Source organism: Erythranthe guttata, chromosome 7, assembly GCF_056151865.1.
Source record: "Erythranthe guttata isolate IM_541 chromosome 7, IM_541, whole genome shotgun sequence".
NCBI lineage: Eukaryota > Viridiplantae > Streptophyta > Magnoliopsida > Lamiales > Phrymaceae > Erythranthe > Erythranthe guttata.
The window spans coordinates 14,955,225-14,982,560 of NC_142539.1; the positions used below are offsets into that span (position 1 = coordinate 14,955,225).

General features: G+C 35.3%; 3 protein-coding genes across 3 annotated transcripts; 2 read left to right on the top strand and 1 right to left on the bottom strand.

Annotated features, from left to right (window-relative positions):
• The first annotated feature begins 335 nt into the window (after positions 1-335).
• Positions 336-4,332, top strand: LOC105961448 (acetylajmalan esterase 2). Its single transcript, XM_088821040.1, has 6 exons — positions 336-367; positions 480-805; positions 1,428-1,643; positions 2,614-2,762; positions 3,738-4,011; positions 4,105-4,332. Exons 2-6 carry the CDS (start codon positions 520-522, stop codon positions 4,317-4,319), a joined length of 1,140 nt encoding a protein of 379 aa, XP_088677166.1. The 5' UTR covers positions 336-367; positions 480-519; the 3' UTR covers positions 4,320-4,332.
• A 7,306-nt stretch (positions 4,333-11,638) lies between these two features.
• LOC105961480 (acetylajmalan esterase) lies at positions 11,639-14,439 on the top strand. The gene is made up of 5 exons (XM_012985711.2): positions 11,639-12,036; positions 12,266-12,481; positions 12,962-13,110; positions 13,298-13,571; positions 13,960-14,439. Exons 1-5 carry the CDS (start codon positions 11,763-11,765, stop codon positions 14,169-14,171), a joined length of 1,125 nt encoding a protein of 374 aa, XP_012841165.2. The 5' UTR covers positions 11,639-11,762; the 3' UTR covers positions 14,172-14,439.
• A 1,249-nt stretch (positions 14,440-15,688) lies between these two features.
• On the bottom strand, positions 15,689-19,306 carry LOC105961447 (uncharacterized). The gene is made up of 4 exons (XM_088820366.1): positions 18,848-19,306; positions 17,933-18,072; positions 17,636-17,694; positions 15,689-16,181 (listed from the first exon to the last, which is right to left on the bottom strand). Exons 1-4 carry the CDS (start codon positions 19,032-19,034, stop codon positions 15,689-15,691), a joined length of 879 nt encoding a protein of 292 aa, XP_088676492.1. The 5' UTR covers positions 19,035-19,306.
• Positions 19,307-27,336: the final 8,030 nt, after the last annotated feature.

Below are 27,336 nucleotides of genomic sequence, written 5' to 3' on the forward strand. Positions count from 1 at the left end.
TAAGAAAATCCGGGTTCCCTAAACAATTACAACTTACTCCTGATCGTATTATTTTTAAATTTAAAGAATCATCCCCTAAATAAATTTCTTGGATCCACCCCCTATAAGCGCGTATTGTTTGGTTACTTAGGTGTAGTATCTACAAAATCCACATCTCTGTCTGCCGAAAACCCGAAACCCTAAAATCTTTCTTGACCCCTATTAATTCACCGTGTAATAAATACACACTATGTTCATTATATTTAGCCTAACAATTGGACCATATCCAATAAGTACACCTTTATATGCAGAACTTGCTAAACCTATATATACCAACTCTTTTAGCTTTCTACCCCATCACTCCACTCTTGTTACCATTGTTTTCTAGGTAAGCATTTTATCTCTAAAAGAAGCAAGATACGTGTGTGTATATATATATATCATTTTTTTGTCTATAACATTAACAACTTTTAATGTTTGCTCGATCAACAATGTCACAGGTTGTAAGCTAACTAGAAAAAACTTGCAAAGCAAGCAAGCATGAAGATCCAAGTTCATGAGAATAGAACGCGTTTTTTCTTTTCATTCTTTGTCGTATGTTTTTTCTTGTTGATCCAAAATTCACAACAGCAGAGGCCGCAGAACACGACATGCCCATTTAAGTATTTATACAGTTTTGGAGATGGAATAACCGACATTGGAAACACGGTTAGGGTTCTACCTTTTGGACCGTTCCTTCCTGCGGCACGTTCGCCTTATGGTCAAACTTTCCCCGGTCGGCCTACTGGTCGTTGGTCCGATGGTCGTAACGCCATTGACTATATAGGTACGACAATAAGGTGCATTGATCGCCTAATATATACACACACACACATATTATGTAACTCGGAGTGAATTGCAATAAATTTCTTATAGGTACGTATTATTTCGAATTACGATAAAAATATTAATATATTTTGGGGTAAGTACAATTCCCTAGACTATAGGTTCCAGCCCAAAATACCTCATCAACTACCAACTGAGACAGTTTGTACCCCTCCGTCAATGTGCTTTGTGTAAATGCTGAGGTGGAGGTTTGACTTTTGCTTTGTAACCCTAATAATAAATTAAACCCCAAACAATTAGAAAAGAGAAAATACAATTTTGCCCATGTTCATCCCACGTAAATGGGATTTTTAACTTTTTTTTTTTTGGTCCAGGTGTTTGTTTTTAACAGAAAACCTAACGCCATTAATGCTTTTGGAAGTTATTAACGTTGATTGAATTACAGAATGGTACAAAATTTCCCAATTTGTAGTTTAGGGGTATTTTAGGTCGGAGCCTATAGTACAAAGGGTTAGCTGTACTTACCCCATATACTTTTTTATGTTATAGGGGGTTTAGTGCAAATATTTGAATTTTTTAGGGGGTGAAGTGCATTTAACGAAAGTTACGCGTATGATTTGCAGGTTCTGATCTAGGCTTGCCAAACATTGTTCCGTATTTGTCGTTGCGCGGTTCTACCAACAATGATGGCGTCATCTTTTCAGCTGCAAGGAGTACAACTTTAGACCGTTTGTTTTTCAAATTAAGGGGCGTTGCCATTCCACCTTATGCTATTCCTCTTAGCGGTCAACTAAGATGGTTTAAAGCTTATCTTTCATCCATTTGCTCAACACCCCAAGGTAAGTTCAAATTACAACAATACCCTTCATATTTGGATAATTACAACCACCTCCCTCAACTATGTATTGACTTATGAAAAATCCCCTTCTTCAATAGGTACCTTTAACACCGTAAAGATGGACGTATAAGACAATACATAATTGAGGGACGGTTGTATATATTTAGGGGAAATTACAGTTTTCATCCCTTAAGTTTGCACCAATTTCACATTTGGTCCCCCATTTTCACAAAAAAACACTTTTGGTCATATCCGTCATTTTGCTATTAGTTCGTTAGTTAAGGCAGTGATGGACACACGCTTGATTCTATTAGTTTTCACGGAAAATTGATGGAAATGATTAAAATGATTGAATATTTGAAACGTAAGGGACCAGATGTGAAATCGGTGCACAAACTTGAGGGATGAAAACTGTATTTTTCCATATATATATATACGGAGTAAACTGCAAATACTACCCCTGTGTTATCTCGAAATAGCGAAAACCCCCCTGTGATAAATAAACTAGCAAAAACCCCCCTGTGAAATTTAGTCAAAGGCAGAATCCCCCCTAGCTGATTTTTTAGACTTGAAATGACAAAATTGTCCCTCAAAATGTATTTATATATATACATATTATATGTATATTTATTCTTTTTAATTTGTTTGCTTAGAAATTAAAAAAAATAGTAAACAACTAAATTGATTATTTTTTAAATAAAATAATTAAAATATTTATAAAATATAAGAATTTATTAATTGCAAGACTCCATGGGTATTTGTGTCTTTTTATATCAAGTCAACCCTCAAATAGTTCCATAGGGGGGTTTTTGCTATTTAAATAATTTCACAGGGGAGGTTTTTGCTAGTTTATTTATCACAGGGGGGTTTTTGCTATTTCAAGATTACACAGGGGTAGTTTTTGCAGTTAACTCTATATATACGTCATATGATAGAGTGTACTTACAATAATTAAATTTTGTTTACACCAGATTGTGCCAATATAGTTGGGGACTCTGTTATAATTTTGGGAGATATTGAAGCCAATGACATCGGGTATGCACTCGAGCAGGGCAAATCCATTCAACAAGTCGAGACCTACGTGCCGTTTATAATACGAGCTCTTATCGAAGCTGCAACTGTAATTACATTTATTTATTTAATTAATTTCCTCTCCGTAATTGCATTTAGGCTTTATTGCATTGGGCACCCCTATATTATCTCTAATGTTCAAAAAACTACCCATGTTCATTTGTTAGCAGAAAAATCCTTTGATCCATCTTTTATCCTTTGATCCTCTGCTGAAAGGAATACATTATGGCCTCCTTTGGTTAGGGAGATTAGCAATGATTAATTAAATAATTTGACTTTGTTTGATGTGTGATATCCTCGGTAACTGCCCAGGTCTGACCCTTAAACATTATGTTATCATGGATTATTTTGTCTTTTAGAGAGTATTTTTAGTGGAAGAGTCAGATAACACAATTAGGTTGAATTAGATTATTTAATCTTATATTGGCTAATCGTATTTTGGCAACCAAACAAAGCTTATTAGAATTATTTTATCAATTTGATATAACATAAGGCCTCGTTTGCTTACCTATATCGAATTAGACTAGGCTAGATTAATTCTCCACTGGTTAACTAATTAATTACTTAATAATATGTTTGCTTTTTTAGATTACATATTGTACGAAATTTGTTAGATTACGTTATTATATGTAAATTGTCTATACAGTTTTTTATTTAACAAAATTAAGTTATTGTTCAAGGATAAAATTGTAATTTTCTGTTTTAGTCACCCCATACAAAATTAATTAATCGTAAGGGCGAGGGGTGTTACTAATTTCATAACTAGGTAGCACTTAATTGCGGGCTTCAACTTTCATAACGGGCTTGAGTAGTGTTGAATCCTACCAATTAACCAAACATCGTCTTATTAACTCCTACATATACAGTTGAACTCCATTGACTAATATTCAATCGTATAGGTGTATACATATTAAATACGTGTACATTACATGTGTGTAATTGTTTGTAAATCTACGGCGAAATACAATTGATGGTTAAATTTATTTTGAATAGCGACTAATTAATTATGTTATATATAAAACAGGAACTGATCCGAATGGGCGCCACGCGAGTAGTACTTACGGGAAGTGTTCCAGTTGGATGCTACCCTTATATTCTTACAGCATTACAGACGAACAATGCCACAGCGTACGATGATTTAGGATGTCTAAAGAGTGTGAATGATCTTATCTTGTCGAAAAACCAACTTCTCCAAGAAGCCGTTACAAATCTCGCTGCACAATTTCCCAATGTTGGTGTATATTATGCCGGCATATACGATAGTGTGCAATCAATTATTCGACAGTCATCCGTTTCAGGTGAGTTTTTTTTTTTTTTTTTTTCGAAACCTTATAAAATTCTTTTAGGTTACATTCGTTGCATGATTTAAGGTATTGCATTTAATTTGTAAGGTAACAATATGACGCTGAAAGCTTGCTGCGGAATTGGAGGACAATATAATTACGATCGTCGAAGGTTTTGTGGAAGTCGCGGAGTGCCGGTTTGCGCTAATCCAAACGAATACATCTATTGGGATGGCTTACATTTTACTCAAGATCTTTACGCTCAATACACGAATATTGTCGTGCCGCCATTTCTTCCGGTTCTTGGGTGCACATCAAATTAAGTACTTTTATATATATGAAGAAATAATGAATAATCAGATCATTATATCGAACACTGCGAATTAATTATCTATAATGATATTTACAATAACACGGCTCGACTTTCAGAAAGTCGACCAAGAAGCTTTCTAGTATTTTAAGTCCTTTTCATGTTTTAAGAACTTCAAACTAGGAATGAAATAATTACTTGTAAACTTTTATTTTATATAAACTATATATGTTGAATGATCACTTCAACCAAAAGCTTTAAATTGTTAGTGAAACGTATCATTTAATATTATTTTATATAAACTATATATGTTGGCGAATTACATTTAGAATATTTGAAATGAATGGCGGTACTGGTATTAATTAAAAATGGACGTTCCCTCCAAGATATTTTCTTCGCAATCTTTCTTGCACGTAATTTTTCTCACAAAACATGTGCATTGCCTTCTCCATGGGGATGTGGGTAATGAAATAACTTATATTGAGGAAGAAGAAAAAAATAAATGGAGGGCGAGAAGGAATAATAAGAGAAGAAATTAGGGCTTTAAAATAATATAATCTGAAAATACAGTTACGCCGTTACAAATGTCATGCAATGCACATGTTTTAAACTCCGGCCAAAATGGGGGGGGGGGGGGGGGGGGCATCAACTCTATAGGTGCGATCGTGTGCAATTTTTTTTTCCAGGTAGCATTACGAAATATTTGCCAAAGTCCAGGCGATAAAATGCCGTATGTATTAACATATAACCCAACTCTCTCCCTAGAAGGAATATGTTTATTATAGCACTCAAATAAAAACTTCATTTATCTCTTTGGATATAATGTATTTGAAATTGTGGACATCATATTATGTTATCTCAGGGCCGGTCCTGGGTGATTGGAGGCCCTGGGCAAGACTTAAAATCGAGGGCCTAAATTCCGATGTTTTTTAAATGTATGTGTGTGTGTGTGTGTGTGTGTGTGTAAAAGATATGGATGTATTAAGTAAAAAAGGGTATTAGAAAAAAAAAATTAATTTAACAAAAAAAATTAATTTTGTGAAATAAAAACACCAATAATATAGAAAAAAACAACTAAGTTTAAACTGAAGAAACTAACAATAGAAAAATATATATATGAGTTCAAGAAAAATTAGATTAGAATAAAACAATGTACATAAGAGATAAATGGTAAGAGGACAAAAGAGATTGGGTGAAAAAAAATAGAGAGAGATATAGGACAAGATGGATTGGGTTAAAAAAATTAATGTGGAAAGTGGGGGTTAAAAAGTTAAGAAATGAAGAGAATAGGGGTTGGAAGAAGAGAAAAGAAAAATAACTATAAAATAATAAAAAAAAATATATTTTTTGGGCCCCATTGGAAAGTGGGCCCTGGGCCTGGGCCCTGCTCGCCCTGGGCCAGGGCCGGCCCTTTGTTATCTTCAAGGTAGTGTACTTATTTGTCTGTATATGTTTTTATAGGCTATGATGTAATTATGTTTTTAGTTGTATAAAACATTGTTGGTCGAAAAACTTACATGCAAGTGCAAGTATACTGTAGCAAATAGTCATATGGTAATGTCTAGCCTACATTGGATATGCAGATTATCTAGATCCAATTCTAAGTATCAAATTCTATCAGCTATATTGGTATCCAATAAATCCAAAAATTGTTTGAGTTTTGCTATGTAATCAACTAAGAAAGCAAATAAATATGAAAGTTATTCAATAAAAAGGTCATGGAATTAATTTAATATAAGGCAAATTGCACTTCACCCCCTTAAATATTGCCGTTTTTGCACTTTCCCCCCTATAAATAGAAAAATGAGACTGTCCCCCTTAGAAATATATAAGTCGGTGCACTTTGCCCCAAGTCTCGATTTCCAGGCTAATTCTCGCCGGATTTTAGTAACTATGAAAGGTATACTTGGAACTTGCTTAATGGTATTGAGAGCTACAATTACCTGGAGCAGAAACATATATGGTGTTTAGGAGTAGGACTATATGTTGTACTTTCTATGCAGTCAATGTACTGTAATTTTCAATTGATGTAATGTACTTGAGTTTAAATTCTTAGTTTATGAAGTGTATGTAAACTTGAATCATAATTATTAGTTTATGTAATATAATGCGTTCTTTATTTTGACAAAAAAAAAATTCTTAAAAAAAAGCAGACAGGAGCTTGAACAGAACAGTAGCTTAAACCATATAATATTGGACAAAATTAAAATGTGCCAAATGTGATTCGCTTGACAAAAAAGTAGCAGACTTGGCGAGAATTAGCCTGTATACCCTTCCTAGTTACTAAAATCCGGCGAGAATTAGCCTGGAAATCGAGACTTGGGGCAAAGTGCACCGACTTATATATTTCTAAGGGGGACAGTCTCGTTTTTCTATTTCTAGGGGGGAAAGTGCAAAAACGGCAATTTTTTAGGGGGTGAAGTGCAATTTGCCCTTTAATATATATATTTTAAGTGGAAATTTAAAGAGTTTCTATGAAGAATTTACCACAAATTTATATTTGAAAAAATACAGTTTTCATCCCTAAAGTTTGCACCAATTCCACATTTGGTCCCCGTGTTCACAAAAAAACACATTTGGTCCATTGTGTTTTAAAGGGATAATTACACTTTTCGTCCCTATACTTTGCCACTTATACGATTTTCGTCCCTAAACATGTCACTTTTACGCTGTTTTTGTCCCTCCGTCCATTTGTCCAGTTAGTATGGACAGAAAATCGCACGTGCGACGCACGTGACACACAAAAGCACCTCCCCCCACCCCCTCATAACGTCCGGATCACACATTACAGGTAGACACAACTTGCCCTAAATCTCTCTTGAAATCCAAATGCCCCATTTTCCAAATCCTTAATTTCTTCTACTCAAACTTGCATTAGATTGAACAAAAAAACAACACTGGAACCACAAACAACTACATCTTATTCACTAAATTAACCACTGAAAATTCTAACCACTAATTTTGATCAATACAATGACAATTAAACAACCTAAGACAATCAAAATAACTTTCAAAATCTTCATTCTATTGTTGTAGTGGACAATTAAATTCTCCAATTTTTATTTTATTTTTATTTCATAGGACTTCTTTTCCTTTGCTATCGTATCTTCTTGCTTTGCCATCATATCTTCTTCATTTTCCATAATATCTCCTTTTTCCTTATAGCTAGCCAATTCATCCTTCAAACAGTAAATTCTTCTTATCAATCTATGGATAATATAACACACATTTCAGGATCATGCCATTTGAATACACCAGGATATTTAACTCTCTGTTCCAAAAGAAACACAATTATTGTGTCACCAATAATATATATATATATATATATATATATATATATATATATATATATATATATATATATATATATATATATATATATATATATATATATATATATATATATATATATATATATATATATATATATATATATATATATATATATATATATATATATATATATATATATATAAACAAATTACCTCATAGTTTGGACAAGGCACGAAATCTTCTTCCAAGATTACTAGGAGGTCATGAGGTCAACAAGGGCATCTCATCTCCACATTTACAATAAAATAATTGACTTCTAGCAGCAGATCTTGAATTATAGCTAGAAACAACAAATTCTTAATTTTTTATTCCAAATTAAAAATATAGGATAAATAAAGAGAGAATGAAATGTACTTCGAAGCGACTGCAAGTGCTGAAATTAGCTACCTACGCTGAAGAAGCTTCAAAATATGAATTGCCCACTTTCTAATTGTGCTTTCAATGATGAATTCATGAGGAATTAAGAGATTTCGAAAATTTGGGCTTAGGATTTTTCCGAGAATTTGGATATTTATGAAATATTCTAAAAATCTGAACATTATGAGGGGGAGGGGGGTGCTTTTGTGTGTCACGTGCGGCGCACGTGCGATTTTCTGTCCATACTAACTGGACAAATGGACGGAGGGACAGAAACAGCGTAAACGTGACATGTTTAGGGACGAAAATTGTAACTTCATCTTGTTTAGGGACGAAAATCGTGTAAGTGGCAAAGTATAAGGACGAAAAGTGTAATTATCCCTGTTTTAAAAATTCAACACTTTTAGTCATTTCCGTCAATTTTCCGTTAAAAAACTAACGAATGAAATGTGTGCCCATCACTGCCTTAACTAACGAACTAACGGTAAATTGATGAAAATGACCAAAAGTGTTAAATTATTGGAACACGAGGGATCAAATGTGTTTTCCGTACGTGAACATAGGGGACTAAATATGAAATCAGTACAAATTTGAGGCATGAAAACTGTAATTTTTCCAATTTACATTTTAAGAAATCTTTAGACAATGAGTACTGGTGTTGTAGAGCGGCCCCCTAACCGTAGAACCGGCACTGCCTATACTATTTTTTGAAGTCACCGCTATTTTTTTAGTTATAGTGATCACTGATCACTACATCAAATAAACTTAATCATGGTGGATTTTGTTATGCATATAGGTATGGTTCAAGAAGATTTTCTGGCAGCTGGAGTATCGGATCATTTACAACGAAGGCTCGCATATATGCTTATATAGATACGATTTTTCCTTCATCTACTTTTATTTCTAAATATTTTCATCAACGAGTACTATTTTTCTTGTTTTAGCCGACAAGATTTTTAAATTTTAGTAACGGAACACATTTATAACTTTATAAAGGTATAATAGTAAACAACGTAACAATGTATTTTTCAAGCATTTCGCGACAAGAGCACCCCCTGGGAAGTCCTCGTGTTGCATCCCCACCCCACATCTTTTTTTTTTTTTCATTTGTGTCTCCAGGGGCGAGTCCACCCTTGGGCAAGGGTGTACTCATCAAGCCTCCCTCAGTTTATATTTTTTACCCTATATTATATCTATATATCTATTTAGCCCACCCAACTTTTATTAATTAGTCCAACCAAAATTTAAATTAATGCAAGAATAGCCCCAATTTTTATTAATTAGCCCACCCAAATTCAAATTAATGCAAAAAAAATAACCCAATTTTTATTAATTAGTCCACCTAAAATTCAAATTAATTTTAAAAAAGCTCTAATTTTTTTTTTACATTTCCTTTTTTTTCTTTTCCAATTTTCTGATTTTGTCACAAAAAAATCCTAAAAAAATTTCAGGGGCGCTGCTCCCGAACCCCCGAAAATTTAAGCCCACCCTGGAACAAATTACTGGACTCGCCATTGTGTGTCTCGGGTTTTTTGTTTAGAGTTAATATAGAGGTATTGATTTTCTGGGAGTATATCTATAAGAAAATCGGGGTTCCCTAAAAAAAAATTAACGTATTATTTTCAAGAAATTAAATCACCCCTGAAATAAAATTTCTTGGATCTGCCCCTACACACGCACATTGGCTGGCTGGTTACATACTTAGGTATGTATAGTATACTACGTGCAGTACAGATCCAAATTACCGTCTAATAAATAAACATTAGCCTAACAATTTGACAGTATCCAATAAATTAATTAAATACTCTTCTTTGATTAATAGATGTGTAATAACTCCATCAAATATTGGTGATAGCGCGATGGTGATGGTAATGTTGGTGGTGATATACGCAAGCACCTAGATTAAGTTTTTTCTTCAGCTTATTTTAACAAAACTATGTAACTAAGCTCAGGGCCGTTCCTGAGTATTTGGGGGCCCTAGGCGAAATTTAAAGACAGATAAAAAATGGGCCCCCTTCTACAAGCTACAATAAAACTTATTTTTTTTATAAAAGGTGATAAACTCTATTTTTAACTCGATTTTGTAAGTATAGTTAGTGGCAAGGTTAAATTTTTGTGATATAGTAAGGTTTAATTTTACGGGGGTTCGGGGGCAGCGCCCCCGATTTTTTTAAGGATAATTTGCATGAAGTAACACTAAAACAATTGAATATATATAAAAGTAAATAACTAATACATTACAAATTTAATAATTAGGGGCCCCTGATTAGAGGAATTCTAGAAACAAGTAAGAATCGTAGATATATAACTATTTATGAATTAAAATTCTCAATAATTATATATATAATATTTTTTTTCTCAATAAATGTTCATATTTAAAGGGTATAAAAAAATTTGGGGGCCCTAAATTTTTGAAAAAATCCGGGGGCCCTAGGCGACCGCCTACTTCGCCTCCCCTCAGAACCGGCCCTGACTAAGCTATGCAAATGAGTTTTTTAAGTTTTCTAACTTCATAGTAAAATTACATGAAAAATAAGATTTTTTCCTAAACTTTTGCTCGCTAATGTAACTAAGCTCTGTAAATAAGTTTTCTAAGTTGTCTGTGTAAGTTGTGTATGTGTTGTGGAATGCATCTATCATTGTTTTAATTTTTTCTTCAGTTTATTTTAATTAAGCTAAGTTATTGCTTATTAATATAACTAAGCTGTGTAAATCACCGCATCCTCATTTAGTTTTCATAAAGCAATTCCATTGGCGAGACTCCAGACCTAGCGTCAGATCCAGATCGAAAAAGCGTGTAAAGACTTTTAGCAAATTAAAAGGACAAAAGCCGCTTGTCCTTCATATTTTTTAGGAGCCTCCAACTAATTTCCCTTTTATTTATTGCTTATTCCAAGAAACAACTCTGGTACACCTATAGATATACCTAGGGATGAGTTTGGTAGGGCAACCGTACCAAACCCGTCGAATTACTACCACTACCGAACTTTCGGTATTATAAAATCCATTACCATTGCCCTGCCAAAAAGTTCGGTATACCGAAATTCGGTATACCAAATGTTCGGTACGGTAGGGTATGGTAATGATAATTACCAATTTATTTTATCTACTATTTAAGTCTAAATTGAATATCATTTTTAATTAAAGGTATACATGTTTAAAATGTACAAAACTAGTTTTTAAAAATATAAGTATTCTAAATATATGTTCTTAATTTACACAATATAAAATATTTCATAAATAAAATTATAACATAATTTTTTTTAACATCAATTATATCATTATTAATGAAAGCAACTTAAAATAGTTTTGACATATCTAAGGAGTATAATTAATTTTAACTAATAGTAGTTAATTATGATACTATATTAACTTTTTAAATATGATACATGAATTATTAAAATAAAATTTTATTTATTAATAATATTTCGGTACGGTAGGGCAATAAACCATTTTAATAATATTGAGTGCCGTACCAAAACATTTCGGTAGGGTACGGTAATAATTTGGTAGAAATATTTCGGTAGAGAATCGGTAAGGCTCGGTAGGGCAACGGATTGGTAGGACAATTTGGTAAAAAAAAACCCGCCCCTATATATACCAAACTCTTTAATATAAGCTTTCTACTCCATCACTTCAATCTTCTTACCATTGTTTTCAAGGTAATGGACAATTCTCTTCCTCTCTCTAAAAGAAGCAAGTTGCATTATTTCATTTCTTTTCTATAACAGTTAACAACTTTTAATGTCACAGGTTGTAAGCAAGCATGAAGATCCAAGTTCATGAGAATGGAACCCGTATTTTCTTCGTCATATGTTTTTTCTTGTTGATCGAAACTTCACACCAGAGGCCGCAAAACACCACATGCCCATTTCGGTATATATACAGCTTTGGAGATGGAGTAACTGACATTGGAAACTCGGTTAGGGTTCTCCCCTTTGGCCCGTTTCTTCCTGCGGCACGTTCGCCTTATGGTCAAACTTTCCCCGGTCAACCCACTGGTCGTTGGTCCGATGGCCGTAACGACATTGACTTTGTAGGTATGTGTTGAATGACCACCTCAACCAAAAACTTAAGTTGTTAGTGAAATGTATGATTTAGTATTAATTTCTCCAACACGTCAGCTCATGTGCAGGCGAATTACATTTCAAGACTTGATCACCTAATATATGCGTGTGTGTGTATATAGCGATAGTTTTGATAATTTGGTTAATTTTTCTACCTATAAACATTCAAATATTTGACGAAAGTTATGCTTTCGATTTGCAGGTTCTGATCTAGGCTTGCCAAATATTGTGCCGTATTTATCGATGCGCGGTTCTACTAGTACCGATGGCGTCGTCTTTTCAGTTGCACGGAGTACAATATTAGACCGTTTGTTTTTTAAATTAAGGGGCGTTGACATTCCACCTTATGATATGCCTCTTAGCGGTCAGCTGAGATGGTTTAAAGCTTATATTTCATCCGTTTGCTCAACACCGCAAGGTAAGTTCATATTACAAAAATACCCCTCATGTTTGGATAATTGCAATCATGTCGTCATAGAAATATTCACCGATTATGTGAGGTAAAAATAACACTTAATCCTATATGTGTGGTTACAAGTATTTGCAGATGATCTACTTGTGCTCGTAATTAGCTCATAACCCCTTGGTTGTTGATGGGATAGCGTCCGTTAGTTCTTCTGTCAAACTTAACAGCGCGTGTCAAACTTCAAATGGGTCATCTCCAACATGTAGTATTTTTTTGACGTCTGACAAGCGCAGTTAATTTTAACGGAGAAACTAACGGATGCCACCCCTACCAACCACAAAAGAGCTATGTGTTGATATTACGAGCATAATGAAGTCATCAGCAAAAGCTTGTAACCACAAGAGGTTTAAGTGCTATTTACCCATGGCATTAATCATTAATAAAAACCATATGATAGAGTACTTACAATTATTCAATTTGCTGTAACACCAGATTGTGCCAATATAGTTGGGGACTCTGTTATAATTTTGGGAGGTGTTGAAGCCAATGACATCGGGTATGCACTAGAGCAGGGCAAATCGATTCAACAAGTCGAGACCTACGTGCCGTTTATGATACGAACTCTTATCGAAACTGCAACTGTAATTACATTTTTTTTTTAATTCAATTTGGGATAATAACACAGGGGTACTAAATGCAATCAACTCAAACTGAATTTAATATATTCGGTTGAACATCAACGAGTAATATTCAATCATACGGGTATTTATATATATACTAAAAAATTGATTTTGAATAACGACTAATTAATTATGTTAATAAAAACAGGAACTGGTCCGAATGGGCGCCAAACGAGTAGTATTGGCTGGAAATGTTCCAGTTGGATGCTATCCTTATATTCTTACAGCATTACAGACGAACAATGCAGCAGCGTACGATGATTTGGGATGTCTGAAGAGCGTGAATGATCTTATCGTGTCGAAAAACCAACTTCTCCAAGAAGCCGTTACAAATCTCACTACGAAATTTCCGAATGTTGACATATATTATGCCGACCTATACGGAGCCGTGCAAACAATTATTCGACAGTCGTCTGTTTCAGGTGAATTTTTTTTACTATGTTTGGAAAGCTATCTAAATTCTTTTATGTTGGATTATTTGAATCAATGCAACTGACAATGAATTTACTATTGAGGAATTGAAATTCATTGTCAGTTGCATTCCTCCGCCAAACTATCATTCAATCCAAATGAACCCCGAGAGGTTGTCAATACAAGGTAGCCCGTTGGTAATCACATTGCACATAAGACTATTTTGTCATGGATTCGAGATACCAGAAGGGAAATTTGGGGAATCAGTAACTATCTTCCTTTTACAAAAAAAATTAAACATTGGGAAAAGCACACTTTTCATCCTTCAAGTTTGCACTGATTTCTCATTTGGTCCCTCGTGCTAACTGTAATCAAATTATTTTGAATGTAATTTATAAGGGAACATGACGTTGAAAGCTTGCTGTGGAGTTGGAGGACAATATAATTACAATAGTCGAAGGTTTTGTGGAAGTCGAGGAGTGCCGGTTTGCGCAAATCCAGACGAGTACGTCTATTGGGATGGCTTACATTTTACGCAAGGGGCTTACGCTCGGTACACGGATATTGTAGTGCAGCCATTTCTTCCGGTTCTCGGCTGCACGTCAAATTAATTTCTTCTATATGGAAAAATAATAAATAATCGGATAATTATATCGACCATATATTGTGAATTAATTATCTATAATGATATTTAGAATAACACGGCTTGACTTAATTTCAGAAAGTCAAGAAGCCTTGTACTATTTTGATAAGTCTTTTCATTTCTTAACAACTTTGAATAGGAATGAAGTATTTGTAACTTTCCTAGTGCTCATTGCGAAGAGACTTTATCATCATATTTCAATAATTTGCAAATTAAATATGAAATAAGCTTTCTTAGTACTTGTAATACTTTAATTTGCTTAGAATCAGATGGGCAATTTGCTAAACACCCCTATGTACTAATTATCTTTCAAATTAGCAAAAGTTTTTGTTATTCATCTCGCCTTCATCCCGTCAAATTCATTTAACACCGCTTCATTTCATCAGATCCGTCCAATCCCGTTTCACTCTATTAAATTTGCTACATCCCTGTTCTCCACCGATGCCATCATCAATGCTCTGCACACATGCACACACACATAATCACACACGTACGATTTTGGTTACTCCCCTTCCCCTCCGTTGTAACCTAATAATTATGGAAACCAAAAAGGAAAATAGGAAGAATTGTTTGGTGATGGCAGATGGTAATGTTGGTGGTGATGTACGCACCAGAGATTTAAGTTTTTTTTTCCTTCAGTTTGTTTTCGAAGTTGTCTAACTTCATAGTAAATTTATATGGACTACGTGTTCTTTTTAAAAACTTTACTCATTAATGAAACTAAGCTCTGTAAATAAGTTTTATAATCTGTCTATATAAGTTGTGTAAACGTTATGAGATGTATCCATTCTTCTAGTAATTTGTTGTTCACATTGTGTAACTAAGTTGTTGTTTATTCATATAACTTAGTTGTTGATTATTAATATAACTAAGTTGTGTGAATCAGCGCGTCGATGTAACTGTTAGTTTTCCTAAGCAATTCCGTTAGAGAGAATCCAAATCTATTGTCAGATTAGCGTAAAAGGACTTTTAACAAAATGGTAAAATCCGCATATCCTTATAGCTATAGAGAATATTTTTTAGGGACTTCCAGCTAATTTCCCTTATAATCAAAGTAAAAGGGGATCACGTGCAAAATGGCCAAACCACATGGGCATAACCGCATAAGTGCTATTCACCCAACAAATTTATCATGCTAATTAGGAAAGGAAAATTTTTGAATGTACAAGCAGGTAATATACTTATATTAAAGCATAATGAAGTCATGTGCTTATATTGAAAGTATAAGGAGCGATGTGCAAAAGAGTCAAATCATCGGTGTAGAAGTGATATTTACCCTTAATTATTGCCAACCACCATAGGTTTCCAAATGAGAGAAGAAGACTACCTTTAGTTGACTTCCCAAATATATTAACCTGCGTTTCTCGTGAAAAATAAAAGTCGAATAATTGTATCATCATCAATCCAATCTACCCTTATAAGTTTTCATTCAATTAAAACTCGTCATAAAAAAAACAAAAAAAACAAAAAAAACATCCATTTATTCTATCTTTCAGTTGACATTCGCTCGTTGTGCAACCGTTTTAACGTGATCGTGCATAGTTCATCAACTTCCGATTCGGAATTGAGCCTCAAATCGAGATTTTCTCTGGCATTGTTCAACATATGATCCACCAAACTTCCATTCATATTACTCCGCAGCTTCTCCGTGGAGTTGTTCTCTACCACTTGAAGAATAGCATCGTAAGTACACGCGGAATCGAGCTTAAAACCGTACAATCGGCTCTTTTCGTCTAGCTTAGTCATCTTTATCATCACCATCTCTGCGAGATCTTTGCACGTAAAATCATCGAATTGGAAAAAGTGGGTAACCCTTCTGCAGAACCCTGCGTTTGACGAGAACACGCGCTTCATCGGCTCGGTATAGCCTGCGAAAATGACCACAATATCCCCATCTTCCAACACGGACATAATCTCTTCCAATGCTTCCATACCAAAGTCATGGCTACGACCCGACGACCACTGATACGCGTAAAACCTACGTATAAATAACCGCAAGTGTACAGTATCGCGTTTTGCAGAATAGTGAATTCCGGATATCGATCCACAGGGAATTAAGTTCCTAAATCTACCAAGTACCGTAATTATACTATCCTAAACTTTATCTAGACGGGAGAAAAAGATGGGAGATGACATGAAGCCAAAATGAAACAAAAATAAAAACAACGGTCCGCCAGTACAAGCGAGGAATTCCGACGTGTGATGGCTTCTAGGGTAAAATCCACCAGTGTACTATCGATAAAGATCTACAAATCCGAATCTATTGTCAATTCTATGTTCGCTAACCCAGACACTAAAATACCCTAACCCCCGTCTTCAGTGTAGTTAGAGTCTACCCACAGGTCCGACGTCTCCGTTCAGAACCTGATATTAAGAGAGCATTTAGGTCAAGTCCTTAAGGGCTACCCGAGGTGCATCACGTCTCCGTTTCCACAACCCGAGCTATGTTTTCCTAAAATCAAACGAGAAATCCTCTCTCGAGTTCATTCCCATTTAGAATCAATTCAACTGTTGGCCAAACAATCGAAAGCATTTAATACAGGAAAACATAAACATAATCAAAGAACGACAAATAGATCACAGATCTGGAAATCAAAATCAATATATACAAGGTTTCATTTCCCTAAAAGAAAATGCTCAGTTCATTACAAACATAGCATCAAAATGAAGAACACGAGAAATTATAAACTAAACGTAAAGAAAAGCTTATGAAAAACCCGAGTCGAAACCCTCGTCGAAGTTTCCCGCGAAGAACTGGCGAAAACCGAAGAGAAAACCGAAGCAAAAGTTGAAGCCGGAAGTGTTAGGCGTCTAAATGGAGAGGAAGCTTGTTCTATTTATAGGGGGCTTGCAAAAACACAAATATCTTGCCTCGAAAATTGTGCACCGCCATGCCAGATCGCGATCCATGAATGTGGATCGCGATCTGGATCTTGACCCATTTCAGCTCTGTCGGACCCCCCAGATCGCGATCCGACTTCCTGGATCGCGATCTGGATCTTCAATCATTTCAGCTCTGTCGGACCCCCCAGATCGCGATCTGGGCTTCTGCGCCATCTTCAAACACTGTTTTAACCCTTTTTTAGCCCGAATTTGACAATTTTGCATTTCACAAAAGTTGTAGATATTAAAGTTAGCTTTCTAAGGCCACTTTAATCAGCTCAATCGGAGGTCGTATGAAAGAGTTATGCTGGAAATACGAAACAGTGCCACAATCCGCGAGAATACACTTTTGCACGTGTTTGGTTTGATTTTCGGCTTCGCTTCCAAAATCGTTTCGAATCGGCAAAAATAGCTTATCTTTACCTAAAGTATAAATAAAACAAAAACAACATAATATATACAAATAAAGCCGAAAACTCGGACGAACGAAGACCAAAACTCGAAGAATTGATAAGTGAAAATCATGCAAAATGAACACTTATCAACCACACGGGCGCTAAACGATACGCTTCGTCTACAAACAAAATGCCCCCCATTGCCTCTTTAATCTATAATCAAGCATCAAATATATAAGGAAATAAAAACATTTACAGTTAAACCTCTGTAAATTAATAGACTAACAAAATCTATTAATTTAGTGGAGAGTTGAATTAATGAATTAATAATTTAGCACGTTGTCAGCGCGTTGAGACCAGAGATAATATTATTTAAACGAGTTTATTAATTTATCGAGATTCTAATGAACGTACAATGCGGGATTTCTAAAATCATAAATTAACTCCGTACTTTTTTTTTAGTCTTGGGTCTGGTATGTCCAATGTGCTCTCCTACCAAATCGGTTCTTTGAACTTCTACCACTTTATCGGAAGAAAGCACACCAACAGATTCGAGTAGTTTGCCTAAGATTCGTGCTATGGTGGTCTTACCTGAAAACAAGAAATAGTAGAAGATGCATGCAATAAATCTATTTGAAAGATCAATGATGGGATTAATTAAAAAGAAAAAAACCAAAAAAAAAAAAAAAGGTTAATAGCACTTAACCCCCTGCCGTTATAAGTTTTTTGCAGATAACCCCTTGTACTCATCTCATAACCTCATTGCGGTTCATACTGTTAATTTTTCCGTCAAGCAGTCAAGCTTAACTATGAATACGAGACTTAGAAAACCTTAATTTTTGCAGACACTAGTAGAAATTTTGCTTTTTACTACGAATTTTTTTCCTATGGTAAAAAACGGTAATAAAAAGGTATTTTTTTCCTACGGAACAATTTTGAAGTCGTAATAAATACTAGGATTTACCGTAGCAAAAGAGTATTCGGTACGGACATTTACCGTAGCAAAGTTTTTGTCATGCCCGTATATGCTACGGGGCAAATTTGTAGCAAATGCGTAGCAAGAGCCTTTTTACTACGAATTTAATACATTTTGCTACGGGTAATAGTCGTAGTAAAAAACCATTTTTCTACTAGTGAGATGAACCAGTTCTGCTTGCATTTCCCGATTTGAAGTTTGACAAGCATCAGTCTAGTTTGACGAAAAACTAACAGACGCTATCATATCAACCAGAGGGGGTTATGAGCGTATATTACTATTGAAAGGGGGTCATCTGCAAAATCTTGTAACCACATGGGTTAAGTGCTATTTACCCAAACAAAAAATCAAAGATGGGACTAATGAAATAACAAGCCAAATAAAAACTACCTGTCCCGGGATTTCCGAGAAATACCATGTGAGGTGGTTTTCTCGGTCCGAGTTTTATCCCGACTGCTCGACGCTTCTCATCCATGAGCAATCCTTTTGCCCATGTCCTGAGCCGCTGTTTAAGCTCATTCAGTCCGACTATTTTCGATAGTTCGTCTTCAAACTCAACCATCTTTCGCTCGTCCATCTTTCCCTTTTTCTTTTCATTCTTCGGCTCTTGCAAATTATCGCGGCGCCTTTTTTTATTCAAATAATCTAAAATGTTGCTAGACCCCACTTTCTGATTGTTAACAAGTTTCGCAAACGCAGGAAACGAGACCTCGTTGTAAATCTGTCCGCCGAAGTTGTAATTATATGGATTATTACGTGCAGGATAAGCTGAATGGCCCGTTGCATCGTAAATACGTCCGAGAATACTGTTGATTTGATTTGCAGTGTCAATATTTCTTGTGGGATTGTTAGTTTTGTTGGAAAATGGAGAGCACACTCACTCTACACTCACACACACACACACGAAAAGTGGAGGAGAATAGGAGAATTCTATTAAACTTGAAAACTTGACTTGTTACAAATGGCTAGAGTTCATGTGGTATTTATAGGATTTTCCCAACATGAATCTAGTCTAGTACATGTATCACTATTTAATTTAATTCTTCCCCTCTAACTAGTACATGAACTTTAATTAAAACCAAATACATGAATAAACTAATACATGAATTAACCTTCTAGAATATTCTTTAATACACTTAATCTAGTTTATTATTTCAACACTCCCCCTTAAACTAGATTCATCACACCAAGAGACATTCGCAATCTTTGAAACACGTCGCTCTTCAATGGTTTGGTGAATATGTCGGCAACTTGATCTTGAGACTTCACAAACTCAAGGACCACTTCTTTCTTAGAAACACTTTCTCGTATGAAATGATATTTTGTATGAATATGTTTGCTCCTTTCGTGAAACACCGGATTCTTCGACAGTGCAAGTGCTGATTTGTTGTCAACAAAGATCTTCGTCGGGTCTTCTTGTGGTTCGTGAAATTCTTCCATCAAACTTCTAAGCCAAATCGCATGGCAAACACAAGAAGTTGCTGCTACAAATTCCGCTTCACAAGTAGAAAGAGTAACAATGGGTTGCTTTTTTGAACTCCAAGTAAAACATGAATTTCCCATAAAGAATACAAACCCGGTAGTACTCTTACGATCATCAATGTCACCGGCCCAATCACTATCACAATAACCAACAAGTTCAAAATTTTGAGAATGAGAATATAAAATCCCATAATCAAGTGTACCTTTGATGTACCGAAGTATTCTCTTTGCAACCTTCAAATGAGAAGTAGTAGGAACTTCCATAAACCGACTAACTAACCCAACGGCAAATAGAATATCCGGTCGTGTACAAGTCAAATACCTTAAACTCCCAATTAGACTTTTGAAGTTTGTAGGATTGACTTTCTCACCATTTCCTTGTCTTGAAAGCTTGACTCCACATTCCACCGGAGTGCTAACCGGCTTGCAATTCTCCATATCAAACTTTTTGAGAATTTCCTTGGCGTATCTTTCTTGAGAAATAAAGATACCGTCACTTCCTTGTTTCACCTCAATGCCAAGGTAGTAGGACATTAAGCCAATATCAGTCATCTCGAACTCTTTCGCCATAGCCATCTTGAACTCCTCGAACATCTTTGGATTATTTCCTGTCAAAATCAAGTCATCCACGTACAAACAAACAAGCAAAATGTCACCACTTTTAGATTTCTTCACATAAAGTGCATGTTCGTGTGGACATTTTGAAAAATCATTTGCTTGAAAATATTGATCGATTCGACTATTCCATGCACGAGGTGCTTGCTTTAAGCCATAAAGAGCTTTCTTCAATTTCAAGACTTTGTCTTCTTCACCTTTAACCTCATAACCCAAAGGTTGATCAATGTAGACTTCCTCTTCCAAAATACCATTCAAGAAAGCGGACTTCACGTCCATTTGATGGATTTGCCATTGATTTTGGGCTGCCAAAGAAATCATTAATCGAATAGTTTCCAAACGAGCAACGGGAGCAAACACCTCACCATAGTCAACGCCGGCCTTTTGTTTGTAGCCTTTTGCCACCAATCTTGCTTTATATCTCTCCACCTCGCCTTTGGAGTTTCTTTTTATTTTGTACACCCATTTGACTCCGATGGTGCTTTTCCCGTTTGGTAATTTTGCCAACTCCCATGTTTCGTTTTTCTTGATTGCCTTGATTTCTTCATCCATGGCATCTCTCCATTTCTTATCACATGCGGCTTCTTCATAACCTAGAGGTTCACAATCACCAAAGAAACAGAATTGGTTTAAATTACCAAAATCTTGTGTTACCTCTTCGGTTGCATCATACAAGTCTCTTAGACTTCTAGTTCTCCGAGGTCCTTCGCTAGAACTTGCTTCTCCAATTGCCGGACTTTGTGGTGGAGGTGTTGGAGGTGGACTAGTAGGATGTAAATCACCATCATTTTCATCAAAGAATGGATAAAAATTGTACTCCTCTTTTGAATTATCCCATTCCCAATTGCTTTGTTCATCAAACTCCACATCTCGACTGAGAATAATTTTTCCATTGCTTGGATTGTACAATTTATACCCTTTTGAATTTTGATCATAGCCGATAAACACGTACCTTTCACTTTTGTCATCCAACTTAGTCCTCTTTTGATCCGGTACATGTGCATAGGCTATACTCCCGAAAACTCGCAGGTGTGAAACACTTGGCTTGAATCCATTCCATGCTTCTTGAGGTGTTTTTCCATGAACGCTTTTGGTATGACACCGATTGGATAAGTAGACAGCACATGCCACCGCTTCAGCCCATAGTTCCTTCGGCATATTTTTACTTTTCAACATGCTCCTCGCCATATTGAGAATTGTCCGGTTTTTTCGTTCAACCACGCCATTTTGTTGTGGTGATCTTGGAACCGTCATAGGACGATGTATGCCGTTTACTCCACAGAAATCCATGAATTCATTTGAAGTGAATTCTCCTCCTCTATCGGTTCGAAGCGCTTTGATTTGGTAGCCACTTTGTTTTTCCACCAAGCTCTTAAACTTCTTGAAAGTTTCAAATACCTCGGATTTTTCTTTCAAGAAATACACCCAAGTCTTTCGAGAAAAATCATCAATGAATAATAGGAAATAATTATTATTCCCAAGTGATGATGGCTTGATAGGTCCGCAAACGTCTGAGTGAACCAACTCCAATGGATTTTGAGCTCTTGTCAAAGACTCCTTTGGAAAGCTTTTTCGAGGTTGCTTTCCAAAAAGACATCCTTCACAAAGCTGATTTGGAAGATCAATAATTGGCAAGCCGTTCACCATACGCTTCATGCTCATCACTCTTAGGCCTTCAAAATTTAAGTGTCCAAGCCTCATGTGCCATAGCCACGACGGATTTTGAACGCAAGCTTTCAAGCATCTTGGAACATCATTTTGAATGTTTAATAAAAACATTCTATTCTTCATCATCGGCACCTTTGTGAGCAACTTTCCATTTTCATCTTTAATGGACAAGCATCTATCTTTCAATTGAATATCATAATTTTTCTCCAAAAGTTGCCCCAAGCTCAAGATGTTGTTCTTCATTCCCGGAACATAAAAGACACTAGAAATAAATTGATGGCTTCCATCCTTCAAACGAATCAAAATCGTACCTTTTCCTTTGATTTGCACTTTTGACGAGTCTCCAAAAGTGATATTGCCTCCAGTAGACTCATCAAGCTCAAAGAACAAATCTCTATTTCCACAAATATGGTTACTTGCACCGGAATCAAGATACCACTGATTGATATCTTCGTCCACGTCTCTTTTGCACGCAAGAAGTAAGGTGGGATCTTCTTCTTCATTGTTGCTCTCCGCAAAGTTATTTTTCTCCTCCAAATTATTTCGACACTCCCATGCGAAGTGCCCCAAGTTATGACAAGAGTAACATTCAATTTTAGACTTGTCATATCTTCTTTGGTTTGGCCTCGAGACTCCTCCTCTATCTCGTCCACGGCCACGATCCCTTCCTTGATATGATGTTTGGCCTATCTCTTCTTTATGTGTGGATTGGTAGCCGCCTCTTCCTCTTCCACGACTTCGTCCACGTCCTCGGCCTCTTTGGAACGTAGTACGCCTTTCATCTTTTTCTTTGAAAGAGAGCTTTGCTTGAAAAGCATGCTCCACCAATTCTTGTCTTGGCTTCACTCTTTCTTCATGGGCTTGCAGCGATCCGGCAAGCTCGTCAACGGTCATGGTGTCCAAATCCTTGGACTCTTCGATGGCCACGACCACGTAATTGAACTTTGGAGTTAAGGATCGTAGAATCTTTCCAACGACCCGTTCATCCGTGATGTCATCTCCATACCTCTTCATTTCATTAACATTGGCCAAAACTCTTGACATGTAATCCGAAATCGATTCGGATTCCTTCATTTTCAGCGACTCGAACTCTCCTCTTAATGTTTGGAGACGAACTCTCTTTACTTTATCAACTCCTTTAAAAGAAGTTTGAAGAATATCCCATGCTTGCTTGGAGGTGGTTGCGCTAGCAACCTTCTCGAACATCACCTCATCTAGGCCTTGATGAATGACCGTAAGGGCCTTTTGATCTTTCTTTACGGAGGCAGCATCTTCACCCTCAACTCCGTTCTCAACAGGTTCCCAAGCATCATAAGCTCCAAGCAACGCCTTCATTCGGATGCACCAAGTTCCATAATTTTCTTTTGTGAGTTTTGGAACTTGAAATGGAATTCCGTTCGACATTATTTTCTTCAAACTTACGTCTCTCCAAACACAAGTTGGCTCTTGATACCACTTTGTTGGAAAATGGAGAGCACACTCACTCTACACTCACACACACACACACGAAAAGTGGAGGAGAATAGGAGAATTCTATTAAACTTGAACACTTGACTTGTTACAAATGGCTAGAGTTCATGTGGTATTTATAGGATTTTCCCAACATGAATCTAGTCTAGTACATGTATCACTATTTAATTTAATTCTTCCCCTCTAACTAGTACATGAACTTTAATTAAAACCAAATACATGAATAAACTAATACATGAATTAACCTTCTAGAATATTCTTTAATACACTTAATCTAGTTTATTATTTCAACATTGCATGGGACATTCTTTTGGACGAGGCGTTCTTTCGATTCTTGATTTTGTAGGCCGTCTCGAAGATAGTTGTGAGGAGTCTTTCCCTTCTGCAGATAATAGTAACAACAAATAAGGCCTCGTTTGGTTGTAAAGATACGATTAAATAATCAAATGAAAACCCAATTGTTCCACTGGAGTACTCCGAAAGGTTCAACAAAAAAAAACTCCCTAAACGACATACGATAACATATATTTCCAGGGTCGACCCCGGGAAGTTATTAGGTTTACCAAACATCAAATGAAAAAACTAACTTCCCTATCAAGAACAACAATAATATGAGCTACGTACAAACAGTTGAAGTATTATCGAAACTGAACATGAATCGGAAAAGATTTGCTACACTGTTCTTTTGCGGAACGATCGGCTTTGAACATTCACAATGTTTCCACGATCAAGATTTCTCCAGAATTTTGTGCAACGGAGTAACCAACGGAATAATAAATTTGGATACAAAGCAATATATACAGTAGAACCTCGATAAATTAATAACCTTGATTAAATAATAGTTTCTCCTGGTCCCGACTCGGTGAAAACGTGTTAAATTATTAACTCGATAATTTAATAATTCGCTAAATTAATAGAATTTCCCTGATCTCGACTGTATTAATTATAGAGGTTTAACTGTATGTTTAAAGATAGAAATAGTACATTTGTTTTCGCATCAACACAGGCACTCGAGTCGAGAAGCATCTTGGCTGCCTCGTTACTTCCATTCGTAGCTGCAACGTGCAATGTGGTCTCACCCTTCTGTGCACAAATAGAGAAATACGATGAAAATCATCGGTTAATTAATTGAAATAAAATAACGACTAATAATTTTATCGATTTCTTCTACTACAGCATTCTTAGCTTCCGAATCCACTTCCCCCGATTCTTTCTGGTCGAGCAAATACGTCAGCTTATCGACTTTGTTCGGACCAGCCGAACTATGCGACGTCATCGGTACCATATATATATATATATATATATATATATATACTACTTATAAAAGTGTGAATGTTAGGGAATGTTTCTTCCATTTTTTGTAGTTCCTAATTTATCCTTTACATAGGTTTTATTTTTAGGATAATATGGTAATATTACTTAGTAAAAAATATTAATCATTTTTTATTTAAGTTGTTTAGTCAATTAAATGGACGTCTGAGTTAAAATGATTTAAGTATTCTACTAATTAATACATCAAATAAAGTTGTAACGGTTTAGTGGAATTCTTGAATTCCTCATACGAATATATTGCACTAATAACTACACTACCATATGTTTTATCACAGGTGCAACCATCTTCATTGGCCCTTGGTTAATACAAGAAACTCAAAAGTTTTAATTAATTTTATACGGATTTTAATTTGAAGTAGTTACAACATAATAAATGCAAACAAAATGATCACATTCATATGGATGTTTCCATACAATATTTAAACATCCACAAACTGAATACATATTCTCCAATTTTATGTTGAAATATCTTCTAAGTTTATGATGCTATTAGTGTAGTGTGAACAATTGGGAAAAATAAGACTGTTGATGTTGTAATTACAAAGAATAATGGATTGTATCCTAAATGGCCGGTGAGGGTCATTACTAAGCAAGAAATCCTTATATGCATTTACTTATATCAATCTACTTATATCACCTAGATTGGTATAACTAATCATATAAAGAAGATTAAGGAAAACACTGTATGTTGGCATTGTTTACTATTTTTTGTCTATTTCCTACACCAGGTCAGAATAAGGGGGCATAGCTTCTTGAAATGAAGTTCATCATCTTAATATTCATTATGTGTGGTTGGTTAATTGGTAAAATTTTAAGCATTTGATAATGTACTTAGTTGTGTTTCTTAGATTCGAAATACTATGTTTGAATTCATATTTAGATATTGTGTATATGTAATATTATTATTTTAAATAAAACTATTTTATTGAACAATATAATTCCTTAACTTTGATTAAAATTATTAAACAACACGATTAAATGTGGGTTTCTTATAGTGTCTTTACTCGATACAATGTTTTTTTTCCTCTGCCATTTTATGAAGAGATGAAAACCATGGGGATCAATTTTTTTTTCTTTTTTTCATTTTTCGCCGAGAATTGTTTACTTAGAAGGTTAGTTTTGGGTTTTCGGATTTTTGGGTTTTCGGGTTTCGGGTTTTTGGGTACCGACCACCAAGTTGATGTGTACAAAGATTGACAAAATATTCAATATGTATCATTTCCTAGGGGTGAGCAAAAGAACCGAAAAAACGAAATACTGAAAAATCGAGCCGTTTCAAACCGAACCGAACCGAAACTATAAGAGTGCGTTTGGATGGAGGGATTTAATTTGGGGAAATGATTTGAAATGACTCCAATTTGGAGTCATTTGAAATCCACCTCAATTGCTCCAAAAGCAACTAAAAATGAGGGGTGTGGATTTGAAATTCATCCCCAAATCCCTCAATCCAAAAAAGTTCGAGGGATCTGTTATTATGGATGTGAAATCCCTCCATCCTAATGCACCCTAAAATGACTTCATTTATGTATTATATGTATTATTTTATCCTAATTTTTACTTTGTATACGAAACATTTGTTCATAAATTGAGACAATGTATTTTATTTATATAGTAACTAAATTTTATTCGAGATCATGGTTTTAATAATGTGGTTAATGAAAGTAGGAAAAAAACGAAGCATAATACATCATCTAAATTAAGTCCTATGGGATTAAAAATTTTATATTTTCATTGCATTCGTTAGTTGTGAAAGTAATTGCAATTCGATTTTTTTTGTATAACTTGAATATAAAGTTACTCTTGAACCGAAAAATAACTAAAACCGAACCGAAAAACCGGAACCGAACTGAAACCGAAAGAAACCGCACCGTCGTATATGGTTTCTAATTTTACAAAAACCGATATATTCGGTTCATATTCGGTTTTAGCCAAAAAACGAACCGAACCGACCCGTGCACACCCCTATCGTTTCCTTCAAATGTCAGACTATATTGACATCACTAGATCGGATTATTGTAAGCTAGATTATCGAGCTGTCTAAAATAAATTTAGAGGGTGTTTGGCTAAGCTTATAAGATGTTAAAAAGAGCTTATAAGATGTTTTAAAGCTTATAAGCTCTTCCAAAGTGTTTGGTAAATTTTTAAAAAAATATCTCATTTTTTTTTTAAAATAAGCTGTTGGAGAGCAAATAAGATCTTTTTAAATAAGTACATCTACCCCACCTTATTATTTAAGATCTTATCATGAGTAAAAATAGGAAATAAGCTCATTATCCAAACACTCTAAAAACTAATCCTAAAAATAAGATGTA

Excerpts from the sequence above, each read along its gene's own strand:
- LOC105961448 (XM_088821040.1), top strand. The coding sequence starts at position 520 with ATGAAGATCCAAGTTCATGAGAATAGAACGCGTTTTTTCTTTTCATTC. Across the intron at positions 806-1,427 it reads TAACGCCATTGACTATATAG|GTTCTGATCTAGGCTTGCCA; the intron begins GTACGACAATAA and ends TATGATTTGCAG. Across the intron at positions 2,763-3,737 it reads CTCTTATCGAAGCTGCAACT|GAACTGATCCGAATGGGCGC; the intron begins GTAATTACATTT and ends TATATAAAACAG.
- LOC105961480 (XM_012985711.2), top strand. The coding sequence starts at position 11,763 with ATGAAGATCCAAGTTCATGAGAATGGAACCCGTATTTTCTTCGTCATA. Across the intron at positions 12,482-12,961 it reads CGTTTGCTCAACACCGCAAG|ATTGTGCCAATATAGTTGGG; the intron begins GTAAGTTCATAT and ends CTGTAACACCAG. Across the intron at positions 13,111-13,297 it reads CTCTTATCGAAACTGCAACT|GAACTGGTCCGAATGGGCGC; the intron begins GTAATTACATTT and ends TAATAAAAACAG.
- LOC105961447 (XM_088820366.1), bottom strand. The coding sequence starts at position 19,034 with ATGGACGAGCGAAAGATGGTTGAGTTTGAAGACGAACTATCGAAAATA. Across the intron at positions 18,073-18,847 it reads TCTCGGAAATCCCGGGACAG|GTAAGACCACCATAGCACGA; the intron begins GTAGTTTTTATT and ends TCTTGTTTTCAG. Across the intron at positions 16,182-17,635 it reads GCGTATCGTTTAGCGCCCGT|GTTTTACGCGTATCAGTGGT; the intron begins GTGGTTGATAAG and ends ATTTATACGTAG.